This window comes from Geotrypetes seraphini, chromosome 8 (assembly GCF_902459505.1).
Source record: "Geotrypetes seraphini chromosome 8, aGeoSer1.1, whole genome shotgun sequence".
NCBI classification, from domain to species: Eukaryota; Metazoa; Chordata; class Amphibia; order Gymnophiona; family Dermophiidae; genus Geotrypetes; species Geotrypetes seraphini.
This window is the reverse complement of record NC_047091.1, coordinates 190,787,157-190,809,771: the sequence shown is the minus strand read 5'-3', so window position 1 is coordinate 190,809,771 and position 22,615 is coordinate 190,787,157. Positions and strand designations below refer to the sequence as shown.

Genomic DNA, 22,615 nt, shown 5'->3' with positions numbered 1-22,615 from the left:
CTTTCCTAGTTAAACTGAACAATCTTTCTCCCTGCGAGCCCTTTCAGTCACTTCACCAGCTCCGCCTTCTCCATAGCTATTGGATATTTTGGTCCTATTCTTCTTTTCGATCAAATCTCCAATCAAACACAAACCATCATAAAGCACAGCTGGCCACGAGGCTGCATTTAACGTGAAATGTCAGAGCTCAAGTGCCTCTGAAAATCCTCAAATAACTTCAAACCTTTAGGCTAGACAAGCGTATGTGCAGCTGCCTCACAAGCACATAGTGGGAGCAATTTTCAAAGGCATTTCTGCACATAAAGCAATTTTAGGCAATTTTCAAAATGGGGCTTTTGAAAATTGCACAACATTATGGGTCTCATAATCAAAACTTTAAAAGATCTAAAAACCCACCTAAGTCAGCACTTTGACTTCCTAATAGACAGGATGTCCAAGTGCCGATAACCAAACTGACTTTCTGGACGTGTAACGGGACTTCTTAAGCCTCTGAATGCCGCTGTGCGCCCAGAACTGAAAGGGGCATATCTGGAGGACTGGTCAGGGCGGTATTTGGGTGGGATGAAGGCCGACCTAGACTTAGTCGTCTTGCAGGGATAATCGAATGTTTCTGTTTCACGAGACTTCCTGGACGAAACTTAGACGTTGTGAGTTAGACGATGTGAAAAGGTTTCCAAATTGACCAGATAACCACTGCAGAGACAAAGTAAAGACCCCCCAAACTCCCCCAGTGTTCACTGACTCCCTCACATCCCCACAAAGATCAGAATAAAAAAGTACATACCTGTCTCCAGAACATCAGGAAAGCCTAATAGAGCTGCACACAGGTGTCTTAAATAACCTGGGGGGGGGGGGGGGGCTAGTGAACCATAGAGAGGAGGACCTAGGCCCATAAGCCACTCTAACCATGTGCGCTCACCAAAACCCTGCTCTATTGCCATATAGGTGTCACCTGCAGCCTTAAGGGCTTTTGGGGTTGTAGACTGGTGAGTATAGTGGATTTTGGGGGGCTCACCATAACCTATAAGGGAGTTCTGGTATAGTCCTTGTATTTAAACTACTGTATTGTCCAAATGTTTGCTTGTAGGCCGTTTTGAGCTACTGGGAGGACGGGATAAAAATCTAAAGAAATAAAATAAAATGTTTATCTGGCACCCTATAAGGTAGGGGAGGGTCATCGGTTTGGGCAGACTGGATGTGCCTTGGCCCTTATCTGCCGTCAGTTTCTATGTTTCCTTTTTGTCAAGTTCACAGCAGTGTCCTATAAGGTGCCCCATTGTCTGGGTGGCCAGTCCATTAAAAGATTGGCCCCTCCCTTGTCCAAATAGTCTTGTTCTGGGCATATGGTATAAAGGTTGACATCCTGGTGGTCTTGGATGAACAATAGCCCAGACGTTCAGATAGAGGATTAAAAAAATAAAATAAATTTAGACATATGGGCATTTTTCCACTGCCGACTTTGGGCAGTCTAGCGCCACACATCCAAATCGGACTTAGACGTATGTTTTGATTATGCCCCTCCACGTGTAGGAGTCTAGGCCTTGCCTAGATAGCAAATAACAGGATATGGCTACAGTCTCCTGCAATACATCACAGTTTGCATGCCTCTTTCTCAGCAAGGTCTTGCTCCAATGGCATAGTGGTGAACTTTCACCTGAATTTGCTCACTAGCTGGAACTGGACTCTCTGTGCCCTTGTACAAAAGTCAGCCTGACCTTGCCACTCGGAGGACTGAGTTCAGGGACTTTCCTGAATTCTAAGAAATGGATATTCAGAGACATCAGATTCTAAGAACATGGGGAGGAGCTTACTTATCTTCAAGGACAAGGCCTCCACTGAGCCTTAGAAGAGGAAGCTTTGGAAATCAAGTTGGAAGCTGGTTTTTCCATCTCATCACCGAGATCCTGCTTGCCACCTGCTACATCTTTTCAGAAGAAGACACCATCACCATATGTTATAAACTCGTATTAGCAGACCTATCTTCAGGGTTCTATGTGCATTTTCTCTGATTACTGGCTGTTGAGTTATTCTCCATTTTCATAGAATTCTTAGTCACTTGTGTTTTCACGTTTGGTTGTTACACTTGGATGTAAATATCTAGCCATTATTTTTATAAGAACTGGTCTGTCTCATTGCTTGTCAGTATCGTTCAGGAGTTAAGAATTCAGATCCAATCACTGGGGGAGGTAAATAAATAGATAATGAATTCCGAGCGCTACTCACATTCACGTTCCTCACTGGAGTTTTCTCCCATAGGAGGCAGTAGCAACGTAGGCCACTTCTGCACTCTTATTTATGCCTACATACGCACATGTGTGTATTGGCTGTTATGCAATGTGCACATACACACCGAGGGGCATTTTCGATAGGACGTTTAAGACTGACTTTGGATGTTTTGGGAAAGACAACCAGAAATCCAATAGAGAAAATGTTCATTCTCAAAGCAGCCAGACGTCAATGACCTATGTAGACGTTTTGGTCCTTAGTACATCTATGTTTTTGGCCATTCGCAAATATAAATACGTCCACAGGAAAAGCGCACAAAAGCAAGTTTTTGTCTCGGTAGCCTGCATTCTTAGCAAACTGTTCAGACAGCAGAAGTACTGTAGTAAATTTCACATTAAAAGTCCCAGGTACAGATGTCACTAAATCTTGCTTATATTGTATAGTGAGCCCTCGAAAACTTACTGTACCCACCTGTATATTACAACAGTAGCCCTTAAACCTGCAGGTGTCATCTGACTCCAGAGAGGGGATTTCATTGTTCACTGGTGGTTCTTTGAACTTGGCTTCTCTTCAGGAGATGTTCCTTTGCTTTGAGCACAGTTACTCCAGAAACTGCTACCTTGGGCGACCACCTAATGTATCATAGAGTGTCTACTATTCAGTCAGCCTTAAGCAGAACAGCAGAAATGGGATCCCCATCCCTGCCCTGTCATCATTAGGGTGACGGAGTGGGGTTTGCTGCTCAAAATCCCACCTGTCATAAGACTATAAACAGTTACCTTATCCACACGGGTGCAAATTCTGAGTGCTGGGGGATGGAACCCTTCATCTTTCATTGTACGATATATGTTTTGACCTGTATACAGACAGTCCAACATACCTTAATAATTAGGGTGCGTTATGTTCCTTGATACTTTCAGAAATGACTCTCGGGCCTCCCTGGCCTGGGTTTGATTCCAGGATCGTCTTTTTGTTCTAGAGAATTTCACGGGGACAAAGTTTGTCCATGTTCCCACAGGCTCTGCCCCCATCCCTGCCCTATTCCCACGGACTCTGTCCTCGTTTTCACAAGCCTCAAACACTTATGATTTCATATTTAAATCTTTTTATTAAAGTATAAAAAAGGGACAATATTCTGTACAACTGTTTATAAATCACAAATACAACCTTCCCAAAGATTCAGTTGCCTGTGTTTTCACATCATCTGGGAAGGTAATTGGATTGTCTTTCAGACAGTGTAGTGGCCGAACGGGAAAATTAAGTGTCTATTAAATGTTTGAAATGTTCCTTAATGCCAGCAACGATGGATGAATCTGTTGCAGTAAAAGTAAGATCTTGAGCAGCTGCAGATGGCAGACAAGAGGCCAATGTTGTAATTTAACTGTAGTTCATTGAAATCCAAAAGCAGCTCTTGCAGTTTATTCTAATCGTTCAATTCAGTTGCCAATTGTCTAAGATGTGTTAAGTTTTGACATATGGATACTAAGCTCAAGTTTGTAAAGAATGACACGGGGACAAAGTTTGTCCCTGTCCCCATGGGCTCTGTTCCCATCCCTGCCCCGCCTCGTGGTTAACTGTGAGCACCCATCCCCCGTGTCATTCTGTATTTTATTCCTAAACAGGCTGGGAATAGGATATGTGTGGGAGTGTGTGGGGGGAGGAAGGCCCCCAGTCATTATTCAGTGGTGACACCTACTGGCCAGACTCACATGCATGCATGCAAGGCTCTGGAGAGAGCTGTGACCAGTGACCCAGACCTACATAGAAGGGGCAATTATTTGACCACTTGCTTGGCTTGTTGTATGTCAGGTCTGATGATATGCAATAACTAAGGCTCCCCGTGAAATAACTTAAAGACAGCCCAAGCTAACGTCTCCCTTTAAGAGTTTCCTTGAATTGGAGACGGTATTGAGCAAAATGTAGGAATAGGTCTCACAACCTGTAAAAGTCTCCCATAGGCTCCTGTCACCTATCTCAGTATAAAATATGTTTTATCGTGATTCGTACTGTACTTGGTTATTATGGGGAAGATAGAACATAAATTCCCTCAATAAATGAAGAAGGGACGTTATCAAACCAGCTTATATACCGCATCTTCTCTCTAACAATAGAGCTCGGACGTAAAGGGCTCTAATACTAGACATTAGGCCCTAACAGGTGCTAAATCATTTACCCCATGCTACAGTAAACCGAGGCAGCTGTGAGTGTTTGGAAAAGAGCATTTGCTTGCAGCAGTCCGTCTCAGGACGGTTTCTGACATCCAGAAGAGGTGGCTTGGTTTATTGGGCTTCTCAGTTGCGACCCCGGGTCCTGGGCTCATTAGGGCTGTGGCTGGTCTTGCAGTGATTGGAATTCTATGGACTGCTCATATTTCTTCTTCCTGAGAGCAAAGGAAAAGAGCGTTTGAGAAGTCATTATTCAGCCGCATTTACAAAGCAAGATCACCCTGTCAGTGTGAGCGTCTACTTTCTTGCTTCGTTCAACTATTATTCTCTCGTATATTGCTTGGCTCTTGGCCTGTTATATCTCCCCTGGCCTGGCCAAAGCAGTGAAACATGGACTGTTGTTCTCTTTCCAGCAGTGAAATGTGATGTTTCCAAGGCACCATCAGCAGGAGCTGGGGGGGGGGGGGGGGGTGTGTCCAGAGATTGGTTTATGTGGCTTCTTCCACCAGAAAAGGTGTCCCACTGGCCACGGGCACAGGTATGTGCTTTTTGCAGCATACTAGGCACAGGGCTGGCCAAATGAGCAGGTCAGGTTGATTTTAATTGTGTGGCATATGGCAAACCTCTCTCCCTCGCTATACCTATGAGGCATTTGAGCCTGCGTCAGTCAGTACAGCCACCTCTTGCATGATTCCTGTTTTAAGTAGAAAGCTCATGTGGGTGGAGACAAGACTGCTGAGAAATAGTTTGAAATTTGCTTCTAGTGAACCCAAAAGCCAAGCATTGCAACACCAGAGGTAAGAAAGATCACCCGATCCTGAAAACTGCAGACGTTGACAACCAAACGTGAATATAGCTTGAATGGACTACAAGAAGGCCTTCGAGTCATTGCCAATGAGTGAAAGCAACCAGTCGGCAGAAAATGTAAATGAGAGCTGGCAGTGAAGGAGCGGCTCAAGTAATCATCTCACCTTTGGTGGTTGTGGTCACTGTGATTCCACTGTTGTCACACTGATAAAGGCAACTAACTAGGCAGAACTGTCAGAAAGACTAGGGATCCCTCTTGTCTAAATGGAAATAGCTTTAAAACAAATAGGAAGAAATATTTTCCACTCAATCAATAGTTAATCTCTGGAACTCATTACCAGAGGATGTGGTTACAGCGGTTAGCATAGCTAGGTTTAAAAAAAAGGTTTGGACAAATTCCTGGAGGAAAAGTCCATAGTCTGCTATTGAGACACACATGAGGGATAGCCAATGCTTGCTCTGAGATAGGTCACCACACTTTTTTATTTTTTCCCAAGTATTAATACCTCTCAATCATGAGTAGTGTTGCTGAGGTTCTGGAGAGGTATTAATACTTGGGGAAAAATATAAAAGTGTGGTCATTGATGTGCCTCAAGTTTAGAATTGTACCTGAAGTGCAGAAATTGTGCTCTGAGATTGGTAGCATGGAATGTTGCTACGCTTTGGGTTTCTGCCAGGTACTTGGGACCTGGGTTGGCCACTGTTGGAAAGAGGAGACTGGGCTTGATGGACCTTCGGTCTGTCCCAGTATGGCAGCTCTTATGTTGTTATGTGAGCCAAGTATAGGACAATCAAGCCATTGTGACATCACTGATGAGGCTGGCTCTTGGGCATTGGTGGAATGTGGCATTATGACATCACTATCTCAGCTCTGGAATGTTGCTACTCTTTGGGTTTCTGCCAGGTACTAGGGACCTGGGTTGGCCACTGTTGGAAACAGGATACTGGGCTTGATGGACTTTCGGTCTTTCCCAATTATAGGACAGTCAAGCCATTGTGACATCACTGCTGAGGTTGGCTCTTGGGCATTGGTGGAATGAGGCACTATGACATCACAATCTCGTCTCTGGAATGTTGCTACTCTTTGGGGTTCTGTCTGGTACTTGGGACCTGGGTTGGCCACTGTTGGAAAGAGGAGACTGGGCTTGATGGACCTTCGGTCTGTCCCAGTATGGCAGCTCTTATGTTGTTATGTGAGCCAAGTATAGGACAATCAAGCCATTGTGACAGCACTGATGAGGCTGGCTCTTGGGCATTGGTGGAATGAGGCATTATGACATCAGAGTCTCGTCTCTGGAATGTTGCTACTCTTTGGGTTTACCTGTATGTTCTTAAACTTAGCTTGTAAACCCTCTGGAGTCAGGGAACTGAATGTAACTTTTCTTGAGCTAGCAATGAAAGTCAAAATGTTAAATCTACATACATCCCAATCTATTTCCTCAGAAGTTAAATACCGTGTGAATCTGAACTCAGCTGATAGCTGAAATCATGAACTCAAATACTCTTCAGAACTTTTAAGGCAGTGGAAGAAATGGAATTTAGCATTCATGGAGGCTGGAATTAGGAGGACTGAGTTTTGCCACCTAAACAGACAATGATATGAGTTTTCAGAAGAAAGTGGAAAGAGGTGAGTTGACTCTTTGAGGGAAGCAGACCATCTCATTGACTGGCAGGTTTAAGCTTGTTGCATCACACCTCTGCAGCATTAATGTGATGTAGTAGGCAGAAGCGATCCCTGGCCTGTCTTCCATGTGACACTCCCCCGGCATTTGGGCCCAAACCCAGAAGTGAATGAGAGCCTGCTGGCTGATTGTGGCTTCTGGCTTCCTACTCTTGAATTTGGCAGCAAAGACAGCCATCTGCCATGCCAGTTCGACATAGGATAGATGGCCATTATTAGACCCTCTCATTAGCTTATGTGGCATTCCCACTGTGAAGAGAACCAGATGTTCACCTCCATTGAGGATGTCATGTTCAGATCATCCACTCCGATCCAGAAACTGGCCCAGCCAGAGGGAGCCCTTGGTTCTGTGTGGGATAGCCACATCTCACAAGCCCAGCAGGAGGATTCTCATTTGATATTGTGTACAATGCTTTGCAAATACTGCTCATTGCCTGAGGACCTGTCAAAAGGGACTTTTCAGACTCACCGTTTCTGGTTCCTGGTATTCCTGATTAAAAGCACTGCCAAGGCTATGAGAGTCAGGAACCCAAAGACGGAAGCTAGAACGAAACCAACGATGTTTACTGCAAAGGGAGAGGAGAAATGCCAGTTATTGCAAGGAAAGGACAGATGATGGAGCAAAGGCACAAGGGCTACAGTTTAACCATCTTAAAACAGCATGGTGGTTACATGGCTGAGATATGGACCGTGTAAAGGGCCACGAGACATAAAAGAAAACCCACAAGGGCCACATCAGAGCGCTCAGAAACACTTTGCTTTGGAGTATTTGAAGCTATCTTAATTGAAACCCCCTCTGCATGTAAATCTGTGTGTAGCTGCTGGAACTACTTCTCCAATTAAGATATACTGTGGCAGTTTTGGAGGGGGGTCATTTATCTCCTGCCCCCTGCCATATGCAGAAGCTTCAGCACGAAACATGCTCCAAGATCACCCCCTCCCTTCCTGTGATCAGAGCTGCCTTCCCATTGGCTGGATCCTACCCCTTCTCTGCTGCTAGTTACAATAGACACAGGGAGGGCATCTCATTCATATGGGTGGGGGGGGGGGGGCAGTGGTAGGGGACCTGCAGATAGATTATAGCAAAGTCTCCAAATAAGCACCTTCAAGCCAGCTAAATAAATGCACACCTTTCCCAAATTGCCCTTCAAGTGACAAGGCCAAGTATAGAGGTCAAGCAGTCATTCTGACCCTCTCCTCCCAAATCCTGGTCCTTTCCCCCCCTCTGAGCCTCCCTGCTAGAGTTGGAGGTAGCTCGCAGCCTGCTTCAGAGTCACAGAAAAGAGCCCTACGTAGTGGCTAGATAGGATCCAGTGCCCAATTTTCCCTTCCATGGTGGTTCCCCAATGGGTTTCCCATCTACAGAAACATTCCTGCACTTCACACTACTACTGGCTCTGCAACAGTTGAAACCATTTTCCATCAGGAACTAACTTAAGAGCTGAGGCAGGAGTTAAGTAGGGCATATTAATGACCTTGAATGTAAACCCTCTGGGCAGGGGAAGAAAATAAAGTACTTATATACCACCTATAACCTAAGTGGTTTACATTCAGGCATTCAAGCATTTTCCCTATCTGGCCAGGTGGCCTCACAGTCTGTCTAATGTACCTAGAGTGATGAGGGGATTAAGTGACTTGCCCACGGTCACAAGGAGCAGCATGGGTTTGAACCCACAACCTCAGAGTGCTGAGGCTGTAGCTTTAACCACTGTGCCACACACTCCCCACTGCACCTGAATTGTAACTCATCAGATTTAGAAAGGTTACTGGATCTGACCAATGGCCATCTAGCCCAGGGTCCCGTCTTCATGGAGGCCAATCCAAGTAACAAGTACCTGGCAAAAATTCCCTGCTACCGATCCAAGGCAAGCAGTGGCTTCCCCCGTGTCTTTCTCAATAACAGACTATGGACTCTTCCTCCAGGAACTTGTCCAGACCTTTCTTAAAACCAGCTACGCTATCCATTCTCACCACATCCTCTGTCAATGCGTTCCAGAGCTTAACTGCGTTCAGTATTGGTCGCCGCACCTCAAGAAGGACATGGCGGTACTTGAGAGAGTCCAAAGGAGAGCAACGAAACTGGTAAAAGGGCTGGAACACTGCCCATACGCTGAGAGGTTGGATAGGCTGGGGCTCTTCTCTCTGGAAAAAAGGAGGCTCAGGGGAGATATGATAGAGACCTTCAAGATCATGAGGGGCATAGAGAGGGTGGATAAGGACAGATTCTTCAGACTGAAGGGGACAACAGGTACGAGGGGGCATTCGGAGAAACTGAAGGGAGATAGGTTCAAAACAAATGCAAGGAAGTTTTTTTTCACCCAAAGGGTCGTGGACACTTGGAATGCGCTACCGGAGGAAGTGATCAGGCAGAGTACGGTACAGGGATTCAAACAGGGATTGGACGGATTCCTGAGGGATAAAGGGATCGTGGGATACTGAGGGAGGAGCTGGGATGTAACACAAGTATAGAAAGCTAACCAGGTAATAAGTATAGAAACCCAATCAGGTCGTGCATGTGCAAGACCGGAGGGTTAGGACTTCGATGAAAAGATAGGACTTCAATGAGAAACCAAGGTGGCAAGGGAGCCCCTTCTGGTGATTCAGACGGGTCGTGACCTGTTTGGGCCGCCGCGGGAGCGGACTGCTGGGCTGGATGGACCTATGGTCTGACCCGGCGGAGGCACTGCTTATGTTCTTATGTTCTTAACTATTCTCTGAGCGAAAATTTTTTTTCCTCCTATTGGATTTAAGAGCACTTCCCTGTAGCTTCATCGAGTGTCCCCCCTAGTCTTTTGTAATGTTTGACGGAGTGAAAAATCAATCCACTTGTACCCGTTCTACTCCACTCAGGATTTTGTAGACTCCCCTCAGCCGTCTCTTTTCCAAGCTGAAGACCCTAACCGTTTCAGTCTTTCCTTATATGAGAGGAGTTTCACCCCCTTTACCATCTTGGTTGCTCTTCTGAACTGAACAGAGGGGGTGGGGGGTGGGGTTAGGAGATTTACATTTTACACACAGGCATTTATTTTGTACCTAGGGCAACAGAGGGTTAAGTGATTTGCTCAGAGTCACAAAGAGCTGCAGTGGGAATTGAACCCAGTTCCCCAGGCTGCTGCCTAACCCTTAGGCCACTCCTCCTAAAAGGTAGAAAGCAAGTACTGGGACACTATAAATTACTACCAGGCTGTTGTCCTGCTCTCAGAGCCTGACATATCTGAGGTTCAGAAAATGCAGGATTTCTTTACCCAAGTCTGTACGCTCCAGACACCCAAAGGGCTGGCAGGGCCTCCATGTCATGTTACAGGAATGAACGTCTGCTTCGAAAATTGATAATATTGGGGAAAGATTGACCCTAAATCCTAATTATGATTGGGACTCTCGGAGAAATACCAATTAGACTTGGAGTTTTTAAATCTAAAAGATACAACCCCATCAATTTTGCCAAAAAACAGGAACATTACACGATTTCTGCTGATATTTCTGCCATTCTCAGATTCTGGGGTGGGATCTGAATTAATTAGCACTGGCTGAAATTTTCCAAACGTGACGATGTAATTAATAATAAAGAAAAGATACTGCTTCAGATGACTTGTCATCTGGCCACTTTCACACCGCAGAGTCTAAGGAGACTCCGATTCAGCCACTTTGCACTGGTGCTGGCTCAGAACCAACTAAAACAGCCCATTTACGCTCTATGGATGACCTAAAACCAAAAGCCACGTAGCTATTTAAACGTCTCTATCATATCTCCCCTCAAAGTCTACAGATTGAAATCGTTAAGTCTGTCCCCACACACCATTTTAGTAGCCTTCCTCTGGACCGACTCCATCCTTTTTAGCCTCCAGAATTGCACACAATATTCTAAATGAGGTCTCACCAGAGTCTTGTACGGAGGAATCAATACCTCCTTTTTCCTACTGGCCATCCTTCTAGTTTTTGCTGTCACCTTTTCAACCTGTTTGGCCACCTTAAGGTCATCACATGCAATCACACCCCCAAGTTATTTATTTATTTATTTATTCGTTCAATTTTCTCTACTTTTCTCCCGGGGGAGCTCAGAACGGTTTACATGGATTTATTCAGGTACTCAAGCCGTTTTCCCTGTCTGTCCCGGCGGGCGCAGAATCTAACTAACGTACCTGGGGCAGTGGGGGGATTAAGTGACTTGCCCAGGGTTACAAGGAGAATTATGGGTGCTGAGGCTGTAGCTTTAACCGCTGCGCCACACGCTCCCCTCTCCCCGCTTTTCTGTTCTGTACTTAAGTTCTTCATCCCCTAAACTGTATTGTTCCCTTGGGTTTGTGCAGCCATTTCTGGCTGGTTGAATCACTTAGAATGTCATTCCTATATAAAACTCTAAAAGTAGGCAGAGCCACATGTGGGCAAAGCCCATACGACAGTAGCAGACCTCATCTTTGTAACGGAGGTATTGCTTGAAAGACATTCTCCACAAATGCCCTGGTCTGCTGAGCACGGTGGCAGTTGTGCTCCAAGGTGCCAAAATCAGCCCCCCCCCCCCTCGCATGCTGAGGTTATGCAAGAGAACGGAGCTTGTGCAGCTGAGACAGTTGGAAGTGAAGCCACCGACTGCCACAGCGTTCAGAAGGTCTGAGGAACAGAATGACACGTCCCTGCGAGTTTTCTCGCTGTCCCCATTCCTGTGAGCTCTGCCTTAACCACACAAGCCTCAAATGCTTATGATGTTAAGTGTTTGAGGCTTGTGCAGATGAGGACGGAGCTTAGGCATTGGTGGAATGAGGCATTATGACATCACAATCTCAGCTCTACAATGTTGCCACTTATGATTTTAAAGCCTTTGAGGCTTGGGCAGATGAGGACGGAGCTTAGGCATTGGTGGATGAGGCATTTGTGACATCACAATCTGAGTTCTAGAATGTTGCTACTTAGGATTTTAAAGTGTTTGAGGCTTGTGCAGATGGAGACAGAACTTACAGGAATGTGGCAGGGACAGGAAAAAAATTGTGGAGACGGGATGGTTAAATGAGTTCCCGTGGGGACGGTGAAACTTTGTCCTCGTGCCATTGTCTAGTCTGAGGAACCTATGAAGAACGTTGCAGCTAGAACCGACGTTTCAGCCACCATGCTTTGGCTTTCTCTTTTTATAGTAGGTGGGGGCTTGGTGATCCCCAGTAGCCAAGGTTCTACTTGTTTATGTGCTGGGGAGGGGGCTATAGATGAAATGTGTGTGCACATCCATTCTGCCCCTCCACCCACCCAGCAATTAGCTTCTGGCTACGCCACTGCTTCACACGTGGGCAATCTGTCCTAAACTTGTCCTCCTGAAGCATAAGAAATCAAATCAAATGTTCTCACTGGTCCTGAGAGAGCGATTCTGCTCATTATGGCTGTGGTCTCATGAAAGTTATTGTCTCCTTGGGACAATGAGTGGTATATTTTCTCTTCCTTGGAATGCCAGTTATGCTCACACTTGATTCAGCTGCAAGAGGCGAAACCCTGCAGTGCTGTCATAATTATTTTAATCTGCATGTAATTATTAGCAGGATGGCTCCATGGAAACTTTCATTACAGTAACGAACATTCAAAGGAGCAGGGCATGGCAGCACAGGGAAGACGCATCGTCAGTCTCTGAGAAATCCTGCGGGAGGGTCACCACATTGGTTGTAATGGAAGATCCAGCAGGACTTTTCAAATCTCTGCTGCTGGCAGTGGAGGGAAGTGAGATGTCAGAGTCTCTCTTCTCTCTCACCAAAACCCAATGAGGTGACCAAGTTACATGGGCTGAAGACCCACCTAAAACCTGGCTTTTTCTGAAGGCCCGTGTACACCTCTTTTTCAGACTCTTGCATTTATAAACTAGTACTATCAAAACGCTTTGATGGACCATATGATTGCAAAGAGCGGCCAAGTAGGACTGGAACCATTGTAAGCTTTGTTATCTGGTCATAATGGATGGCTCCAGTACTAAAGGGAGATTACCCTATACACCACCAGTACTAGGGGACACTCGATGAAGTTACAGGGAAATACTTTTAAACCAAAAGGAGGACATATTTTTTCACTCAGAGAATAGTTAAGCTCTAAAACGCATTGCCAGAGGTTGCAGTAAGAGTGGATAGCATAGCTGGTTTTAAGAAAGGTTTGGACAAGTTCCTGGAGGAAAAGTCCATAGTCTGTTATTGAAAAAGACATGGGGGAAGCCACTGCTTGACCTGTATTGCAGTGGCGTACCAAGGGGGGGCGGTCCGCCCTGGGTGCAGCCTTAGGGGGGGTGCACAGCCGGCCCGGTCCCTATCGCGCTCTCTCCCTCCTTACTGCCGCCCTCCTTCGTGGCGCTTTCACCCCCCAGGCTCGGTCCGGTCCGACAAACCTCCCGGCCCTGTGGCCGGCGATGTCTAAACTGCCTTCTTACGGCAGCCGGAGTGTTGTAGTTGCATATGGCTGTCGTAAAGGTCATTTCTGATGCAACTTCTGGTTGCGTCAGAGACCACCTTTACAGGAAGGTAAATTTACAGGAAGGTAAATTTTTTTTATTTACAGGGAAAAAATACCTGTCAGAGAAGTTAATTGGTTTGGTGGATACAGTAGGGGGGGGAAGGTGGAGGTTCATGTGTATTGAAGGTACAGTAGGAGGGGAAGGTGGAGGATCATGTGTATTGAAGGGAGTAGAAGCAGCGAGTGGGAGTGTTACGGGTTCTGTCTGTGGAATAAGTGAGTTTTGAGTTTTTTTTCTGAAGTCAAGGTAGGTGAGGGCGTCGAGTACAATTTGGGCAAGCCATGGGTTTAGTTTGGCCGCCTGGAAGGAGAAGGTTTTGTCAAGGAACCTTTTGAGGTGACATAATTTTAGGGAGGGGAAGGCGTAAAGATGAATTCTGCAAGAGTTCTTATTGTTGTGATTTAATTTAAAGTGGGGGATGAGGTAGCTTGGGGATAGACCAAACACAGTTTTGTAGCTGAGGCATGTGAACTTGAATAGGACTCTGGATTCAAATGTTAGCCAGTGCAGTTTATGGTAGAAAGGGTTGATATGTTCCCATTTGTTTAGGCCAAATATAAGGCGGACGGCAGTGTTCTGAATCAGTTTTAGTCTCCTGGTGGTTTTCTTCATGGAGCCTAGGTAAATGATGTTGCAATAATCGAGGATGCTGAGAATGGAGGATTGTACTAACAGTCGGAATGAGTTGTCGTCGAAGTATTTTTTTATGGTGCGGAGTTTCCAGAGCACCGAGAAACTTTTCCTGATGATAAGATCAGTGTGCTTCTTAAGGGAAAGGTGTTTGTCTAGGGTGACTCCTAGTATTTTTAGGGTTTGTTCTAGGGGGAAGTCCGATCCATTCACTTGAATTGAGGTATCTTTGATTTTATCGTTGGGGGAGGCCAGGAAGAATTTAGTTTTGTCTGCGTTTAGTTTTAGTCTATAGGATAGCATCCAGAGTTCTATCTGCCTGAGTAAGTGTGATATAGAGTTAAGCAGCTCTAGGGTGAAACTGGTTAGTGGGATGATTATTGTGATATCGTCTGCATAAATGAAGAATTTGAGGTTGAAGCTGTGCAGGAGGTTTCCCAGGGAGACGAGATAGACATTGAATAGGGTTGGGGATAGTGGTGAGCCCTGGGGAACCCCACAGGAATTGTCCCAGCTGTGGGAGAAAGAGTCATTCTTGATCACTCTGTAAGATCTATTTCTTAGAAACCTGTGGAACCAGCTGAGAACCTGTCCGGAGATGCCGATGTGTGCAAGGCAGTTTAGGAGAATAGTGTGGTTGACGAGGTCGAAAGCACTGCTTAGGTCAAGTTGCAAGATTAGGGCGCTGGAACCCTGGCTGAAGAGTGAGTGCAGGTAGTCGAGTAGAGAGGCTAAGATGGTTTTGGTGCTATGGCCAGAGCGAAAGCCCGATTGGTTGTCGTGTAAGATGTCGAATTTGTCCAGGTATGTGGTGAGTTCTGCATTTACCGCCCTTTCAGTTATTTTGGTGACTAGCGGGATGCTGGCGATAGGTCTGTAATTAGATGGGATGTTGAGGGGTTCTTTTGAGGTTTTTATAATTGGAGTTATCAAGATGTGGCCTTGCTCTGCTGGGAAGTTTCCGGCGGATAGTAGAGCGTTGACCCATGTCATCATGTTGGCTTTGAAGTGGATTGGGGCAGTTTTCATGACAAGTGTCTAGTCTGCAGTAGGAGTTATATTTGTTGTAGTATTTGTTAAAGGATTGCCAGTCTATGGATGTGAAGTGGTTCCAACTTAGGTTGGTTCTGGACCCTGGATCAGAGTTGGATGTGTTTGTGTCACGGAGGACTGGAAAGTACCCGTGGGGGTTGGCAGGGGCAGTTATTGATGATCTTAATTTTTGTATCTTGGAATTGAAGAAGTCTACTAGGGTGTTGGCTGTTAGAGTGGATTCCTCCTGGGTGTTAGTAAGTGTCTCGAGGTTGTAGAGGTCGTTGACCAGGTTGAAAAGGTTTCTACTGTTGTTTGTAACGTTTCCTATTTTTGGGGCGTAGAAATTTTTTCGTTTTTCCTTGGAGAGGTTTTTGTAGTCTGGCTTGTTTAGTTTTACAATGGGTGTATTGATGTACTGCTCACTGCAGTATGTAAGATGCTGCCTTTTCCTAGGTACTCATGTGTGACGTATGGCTTGTTACTAAAAATCATGTTTTTCGTACAGATCGGCGGGGGGGGGGGGTGCCAAAAAATGATGGGCCCCGGGTGTCACATATGCTAGGTACGCCACTGCTATATTGGTAGCATAGAAGGGAGATTACCCTATAAGCCACCAGTACTATAAGGGAGCTTACCCTATACGCCACCAGTACTATAAGGGAGAATACCCTATACATCACTATTGCCGGTTTTCTGATGCACAATGCTTCCTCTGGTCAGATGTAATTATATCAGCCCAAGAGACCCAGCAAATGCAGACCAAAGAGGAATGCTTGGTAATGCTAGTGATATGGGAGAAATGGTTGCAAAATGTTTACCTTTTTAAACTAATAAAGTCATAGGACTAGTTAGATTTGTCACAGTTTTGGTTGGTGAATATTCCAAACCATGTTAATTGAATTGTAATGAGTTTGCTGACTTCTACTGTAGCCGACGGCTGTTCTATATCACTGACATTCCTATGATAGGCCCTTTTTTCTTTAGGCACAAAATATTCCTCCCTCACTACGCCTCATACCTCTTCAGATCTAAGAGTGAGAGAGAATATGTGTCAGCTGCATTCCCAGCATTCTCCCGAGACCTAGTTGAGGGGCTCTTCTGTTGCTTTGGTAGGACAGAAGCCATGAAGCCCCCTCACCTACTCTTCAGTGCTCCTTACCCCTCGTCTTTCTCAGGATAACATCTCCGCTAAGTCATACTGTAACAAATGAAGTTATTTCTGCTGATCCATTAAGATCTTCATGGCACTCCTTCATCATATCCAGCATAGCTAATTTCTGAACGGCTTCCAGCTCTTGCCGTCTTTGATCTGTCAACGCTGCCCTTCTGCTGTTCTGTCTTTGCAATGTAGACGTCATATGTCCCCAGTGAGACTGATGCCTTGGAGCCAGTGGGCTTCTCAATGGCTGGAGATGGTGCAGGCATCATGGAAATGTTCTGGGATTCATTTGTATTCTTCTGGCCCTGTACTAGATATGTATGTGCACATATTTTATTGATATCCCATGAGCTCTGTTCTTCATGGGATTTCAAAGTAAGGTCGCCCATTCTCATTAAGACCTTATAACAAATGTACTCAGACTGTACTCTGTACAGTATAGGAGCTTTCATAATTCTCTGTTGCATCTGAATTCAGATTGAGAACATTCGATGAGAAGACAAACCACAGTACAGCAGAATCTTTATGTGAAATAGATGAGTTACTAAAGAAGGCAAATTCAAACAACCTTTAAAAACTGTCTGTGTCATGTACGGCAGCTAAGAAATCTCTCCCCATATGTTGAATAACAAGCCTGACCACAGTGGTCTATACCACAATAACATCACAACTAGACTACTGCAATGCCTTGTACACGGGTCTAAACCAAAAGAGTTTGCAAGACTACAACTAATTCAGAAGGCTGCAAATGGAGTGACCACATTACATTCTGCTAGTAGCTTACAGGGTTAAATTTAAAACTCTTTGATTTTCAAGGTCCTCAGACAAAATTGGCCAGAATACTTAAAGAACAAGCTAGTCCTTTATACATCATTAAAACCTCTGAGGTCCTCTCAAGGAGCATCGCTATCTGTATGATGTGATACCTGCCAGTGAGCCTTCTCAGGAGTGGCCCCCACCCACGCTCTGGAATTTACTCTCAGAGGGACTCCAGACTACCTCTACTTCAGGAAGCAGGTGAAAGCCTGGCTTTTTGCCCAGGCCTTTAATACATAGGGTGATTGACTATGCGTTCATTCTGCACCAGGACTAGCTTGCCACAAATCAGTTATATAAACCACTTGCCTTGTGTTTTGCCTCCCATCTGTTTATCCCAATGCACTCTGCGCCATTAATCTTGTCCCCATCTAATATCTGCATCTGACCCAACGGCTGTAGGATAAGCTGCATTATAGACAAGCATTAGCGTCATATCTATGTTATTTGAATGTTCTGATTTGAGCTTATTAGATGTTTCATAAGCATTATATCTCTCTTGTTTGAATATTTTTGAAACTGTTTCAGGGTCGTCCTATTATTAAGTTTCAATTTGCTGATTTTGACTTTACCTCGTTCATTGTATTTATGTTTATATTTGGTCTTTTTACTGCTGTTAACATAAGAACATAAGAACATAAGAAGTTGCCTCCACTGGGTCAGACCAGAGGTCCATCCTGCCCAGCGGTCCGCTCCCGCGGCGGCCCATCAGGTCCACGACCTGTGAAGTGGTTACAGGCCATTTCTATAACCTACCTCAAGTTCTATCTGTACCCCTCTATCCCCTTATCCTCCAGGAACCTATCCAAACCTTTCTTGAACCCCTGTACAGAGTTCTGGCTTATCACCTCCTCCGGAAGCTTGTTCCATGTGTCCACCACCCTCTGGGTAAAAAAGAACTTCCTAGCATTTGTTCTAAACCTGTCCCCTTTCAATTTCTCCGAGTGACCCCTAGTGCTTGTGGCTCCCCACAGTTTGAAGAATCTGTTTTTATTCACTTTCTCTATGCCCTTTAGGATTTTGAAGGTTTCTATCATGTCCCCTCTAATCTCCTCTTCTCCAGAGAGAACAGCCCCAGCGTTTTTAATCTGTCAGCGTATGAGAAATTTTCCATACCTTTTATCAGTTTAGTCGCCCTCCTCTGCACTCCCTCGAGTACCGCCATATCCTTTTTGAGGTACGGCGACCAGTATTGGACACAGTACTCCAGGTGCGGGCGCACCATTGCGCGATACAGTGGCATGATGACTTCCTTTGTCCTGGTTGTGATACCCTTTTTGATGATGCCCAGCATTCTGTTTGCTTTTTTTGAGGCTGTCGCACACTGCGCCGATGGTTTCAGTGATGTGTCAACCATCACCCCCAGATCCCTTTCAAGGTTACTCACCCCTAGCCGTGTTCCCCCCATTTTGTAGCTGAACATCGGGTTCTTTTTCCCTACATGCATGACTTTGCATTTCTCTACGTTAAAACTCATTTGCCACTTATTTGCCCAGTCTATCAGTCTCGTTAGGTCCCTTTGCAGGTTTTCACAGTCTTCCGTGTTCCTAACCCTGCTGCAGAGTTTGGTGTCATCAGCAAATTTGATAACCTCACATTTTGTCCCGGTCTCCAGATCGTCAATAAATATATTAAACAATAGAGGTCCCAGCACCGACCCTTGTGGAACTCCGCTCGTGACCCATTGCCAGTCTGAGTATTGTCCCTTTACTCCAACCCTCTGTTTCCTGCCCGCCAACCAGTGTTTGATCCATCGGTAGATATCCCCTTGCACCCCGTGGTTCCACAGCTTTTTTAGTAGCCGTTGTAAGTTTTATGTTGAATTATACCTGCCGTACACCGCCTTGGGTGAATCTCTTTATAAAGGCAGCTAATAAATCCCAACAATCAAACATTTATCATAAAGGTCTTGAGATTCATTTGTAGATACAGCATTTGTGGTCACAAAGGGTTGGTGGGACATCGAGATATCCAGAAGTCATTAAGGGCCCGAGTCGAACAACTCATTGGTTTCATCAGTTGTAGTTTAGTGAATGCTCAAACAGTTAATAATAAAGCAGAAATAAATATGATCTGATGTGGGATCAAAGTATTAGATATGGAAGCAGAGCTGTAGGGTCAGAGTTAGAAGCAATTTTGGGTGGAGTTGGTAACAATGTACCGACAGCATTTTTTGTTCAAATTTCATAGTCCTAATCTAGATCTAATCTCCAGTTTAGAAAACTGCTTAAAACCTACTTGTGTAAGAAATTTTTAGTTGTACGAAATGTAAATGCGCATTCATTTGAAAGGAAACTCTGCAATGAGAGGGCATAGGATGAAGTCAAGAGGTGATGGGCTCCGGAGTAATCTAAGCAGAGCTGTGAAGTCGGAGTCGAGGACTCGGAGACATTTTGGGTACCTGGAGTTGGAGTCGTCGATACCAGAAACTGAGGCGTTGGAGTCAAAGGATTGATCTACCAACTCCACAGCCCTGAATCTAAGGAAATAGTGTTTTTTACAGAAAGGGTAGTAGATGTGTGGAACAGTTTCCCGGTAGAGGTGGTGGAGACAGAGACTGGGAAAGCCTGGGATAGGCACGTGGGATCTCTTAGAGAGAGGAAGAGAGAATGATTACGGCGTATGGGCAGACTGGAGGGGCCATTTGGCCTTTATCTGCCATCATGTTTCTAGGTTTCTATTTAAATATTCATTTATGATTGTCAATTTATTGTGTGAGTTCTATTTGTAATTCGCTGTATATGAACTTTCTTTTATTGGTTGTTACCCCCAATGAACTTCAAGGCATTGTGGGATAGAAATAAAATGTTATGCTATGTGATGTTATGTTATAATGAGCCCTGGAAGGCGTAGGATTTTTAATCTGCAAATTCAACGCTGTTCTCTCTGCATCTAAAGTTAGGTGCAAAACTGCAGACTTCCATTCGTATTCTTTCACGGTAATTCCACGTGGAGCTCGCGCTTGGTGCTCATTATCTTGGCTTACTTTCTTGAATCTACCCCTGTGTCAGTTGCGCGGGTATTTCCAGAATATCAGTTGGGCGCCCTGATAGCATTTTTGGGGTAAGTGCAGATACACTCGTGTAATGTGTGCAAAGGGCCTAGATGACAGAAATGCCCTTCACATCCACACATCAAGCGCTACATCTTCTTGGTACCACTTGGAATGCTCTTGGAGAGGTTTTGATGAGCAGGCTTCATGTTTCTGGCTATTTTGTTATGTGTGTTATTATGGAAAATGCCCAGGTTTCAGGGGGGAAAGAAGTTTCAAAAATAAATAAGCTTCTGACTTCTCCATTGATTTGGTCTGATCATTTTTTTTGTACTCTTATCCTGATATCCAGGGGAGTAAAAAATATTTCAGAAGAAAAGTTTTACTAGATTCACACTTATCTGAATAGAATGGGGATAAAATTCCTGAATTATTAGAAGATGAGGTGGTTTTATTTTTTTAGTGCAATAGGGTCTTGGGAGTTGGTGTTAAGGTCTGAATGTGTGGCCGCGGCGAAAAGGGCGAACAGAATGCTAGGAATGATAAAGAAGGGGATCACGAACGGATCGGAGAAGGTTATCATGCCGCTGTACCGGGCCATGGTGCGCCTTCACCTGGAGTACTGCGTCCAGCACTGGTCACCGTACATGAAGAAGGACACAGTACTACTCGAAAGGATCCAGAGAAGAGCGACTAAGATGGTTAAGGGGCTGGGGTTGCCGTACAGTGAAAGATTAGAGAAACTAGGCCTCTTCTCCCTTGAACAGAGGAGATTGAGAGGGGACATGATTGAAACATTCAAGGTACTGAAGGGAATAGACTTGGTAGATAAGGACAGGTAGGGAGAACGAGAGGGCACTCTCTAAAGTTGAAAAGGGATAGATTTCGTACAAACGTAAGGAAGTTCTTCTTCACCCAGAGTGTGGTAGAAAACTGGAACGCTCTTCCGGAGTTTGTTATAGGGGAAAACACCCTCCAGGGATTCAAGACAAAGTTAGACAAGTTCTTGCTGAACCGGAACGTACACAGGTAGGGCTAGTCTCATTTAGGGCGCTGGTCTTTGACCTAAGGGTCACCGCGAGAGCGGACTGCTGGGCATGATGGACCAATGGTCTGACCCAGCAGCGGCAATTCTTATGTTCTTATGTTTATGATACAGCTCGTATTGAATGAACAAATCACCTGAAGTACTATAGAGAGAAACTCCTTGGTCTACAACTGCAACTTTGTAACAAAGGAGAAATTGCAGGGAATTTGAAAGAAGTTGAGGAGCCCCTGGTGATACTAGAGGCAAGAGGGAGGGAATAACTCAGATGGCACTAGGAGTTAGAGCAGAGTTACTTTGTCCAGATGATGTACAAGACCATCGGTAGAATAGCAAAGGGGTTGATATGTGAACTGGAGACGAGAGAGGTGGAATTGAATTGAATTTCATGACAGATCTCAAGCTACTGTTGATCTTTTTAATTTTTTGTTTCATAAACTGTACTTCCTAGATTCTATTTCTAGATCTTAATATCTAGTCCGCCCTGAAGTTTGCGGTAGAGGTGGAATAAAACCAGACAATGAATAGGATGGACTGAATCTGTGGCTTGTTTTGGAGCTTTGAGTCAAAACTTGTGACCCTTAGGCAACAAGGAGATCTAGGACATGAAGAGGCGGCATTAGTGGGCACTTTGGTTATTTATGTCCTAAGTGGTTTTATGTTCATGAAATATGAAAAAACCCAAGAAGAGGAGAGCAGAAAAGACTACAGGGTGAAACTGAAAGAAGCCAAGAGAGAGATACGCTTGGCGAAGGCACAGGCGGAAGAACAAATGGCTAAAAATGTAAAAAAGGGAGATAAAAATTTTTTCAGATATATTAGTGAAAGGAGGAAGATAAAAAATGGAATTGCTAGGCTAAAAGATGCTGGGAACAAATATGTGGAGAGTGATGAGGAGAAAGCAAATGTGCTAAACAAATACTTCTGTTCTGTGTTCACAGAAGAAAATCCTGGAGAAGGACCGAGATTGTCCGGCAAAGTTACACGAGAAAATGGAGTAGATTCTGCGCCGTTCACGGAGGAGGGTGTTTATGAGCAACTTGAAAAACTGAAGGTGGACAAAGCGATGGGACCAGACGGGATCCATCCCAGGATACTAAGGGAACTCAGAGAGGTTCTGGCGAGTCCTATTAAAGACTTGTTCAACAAATCTCTGGAGACGGGAGTGATTCCTGGGGATTGGAGGAGAGCGGATGTGGTCCCTATTCATAAAAGTGGTCACAGGGATGAAGCAGGAAACTACAGGCCGGTGAGCCTCACTTCAGTTGTTGGAAAAATAATGGAAGTGTTGCTGAAAGAAAGGATAGTGTATTTCCTTGAATCTAATGGGTTACAGGATCCGAGGCAACATGGCTTTACAAAAGGTAAATCGTGCCAAACGAACCTGATTGAATTTTTTGATTGGGTGACCAGAGAGCTGGATCAAGGACATATGCTAGATGTAATTTACTTGGATTTCAGCAAAGCCTTTGATACAGTTCCTCATAGGAGGCTGTTAAACAAACTTGAAGGGCTGAAGTTAGGACCCAAAGTGGTGAACTGGGTCAGAAACTGGCTGTTGGACAGACGCCAGAGGGTGGTGGT

General features: G+C 44.9%; 1 protein-coding gene across 3 annotated transcripts in view; it reads right to left on the bottom strand.

The window, feature by feature from the left end:
- Window positions 1–4,030: 4,030 nt before the first annotated feature.
- Window positions 4,031–22,615, bottom strand: part of SUSD2 (sushi domain containing 2) — a 200,134-nt gene continuing 181,549 nt past the window's right edge. For all 3 annotated transcript variants that reach the window (XM_033955315.1, XM_033955318.1, XM_033955317.1), the window contains 2 exons: window positions 7,349–7,445; window positions 4,031–4,606 (listed from right to left, as the gene is read on the bottom strand). In XM_033955315.1, the coding sequence (XP_033811206.1) occupies window positions 4,546–4,606; window positions 7,349–7,445 (158 nt within the window). In that variant the 3' untranslated portion in view covers window positions 4,031–4,545. The remainder of the gene's footprint in view (window positions 4,607–7,348; window positions 7,446–22,615) is intronic.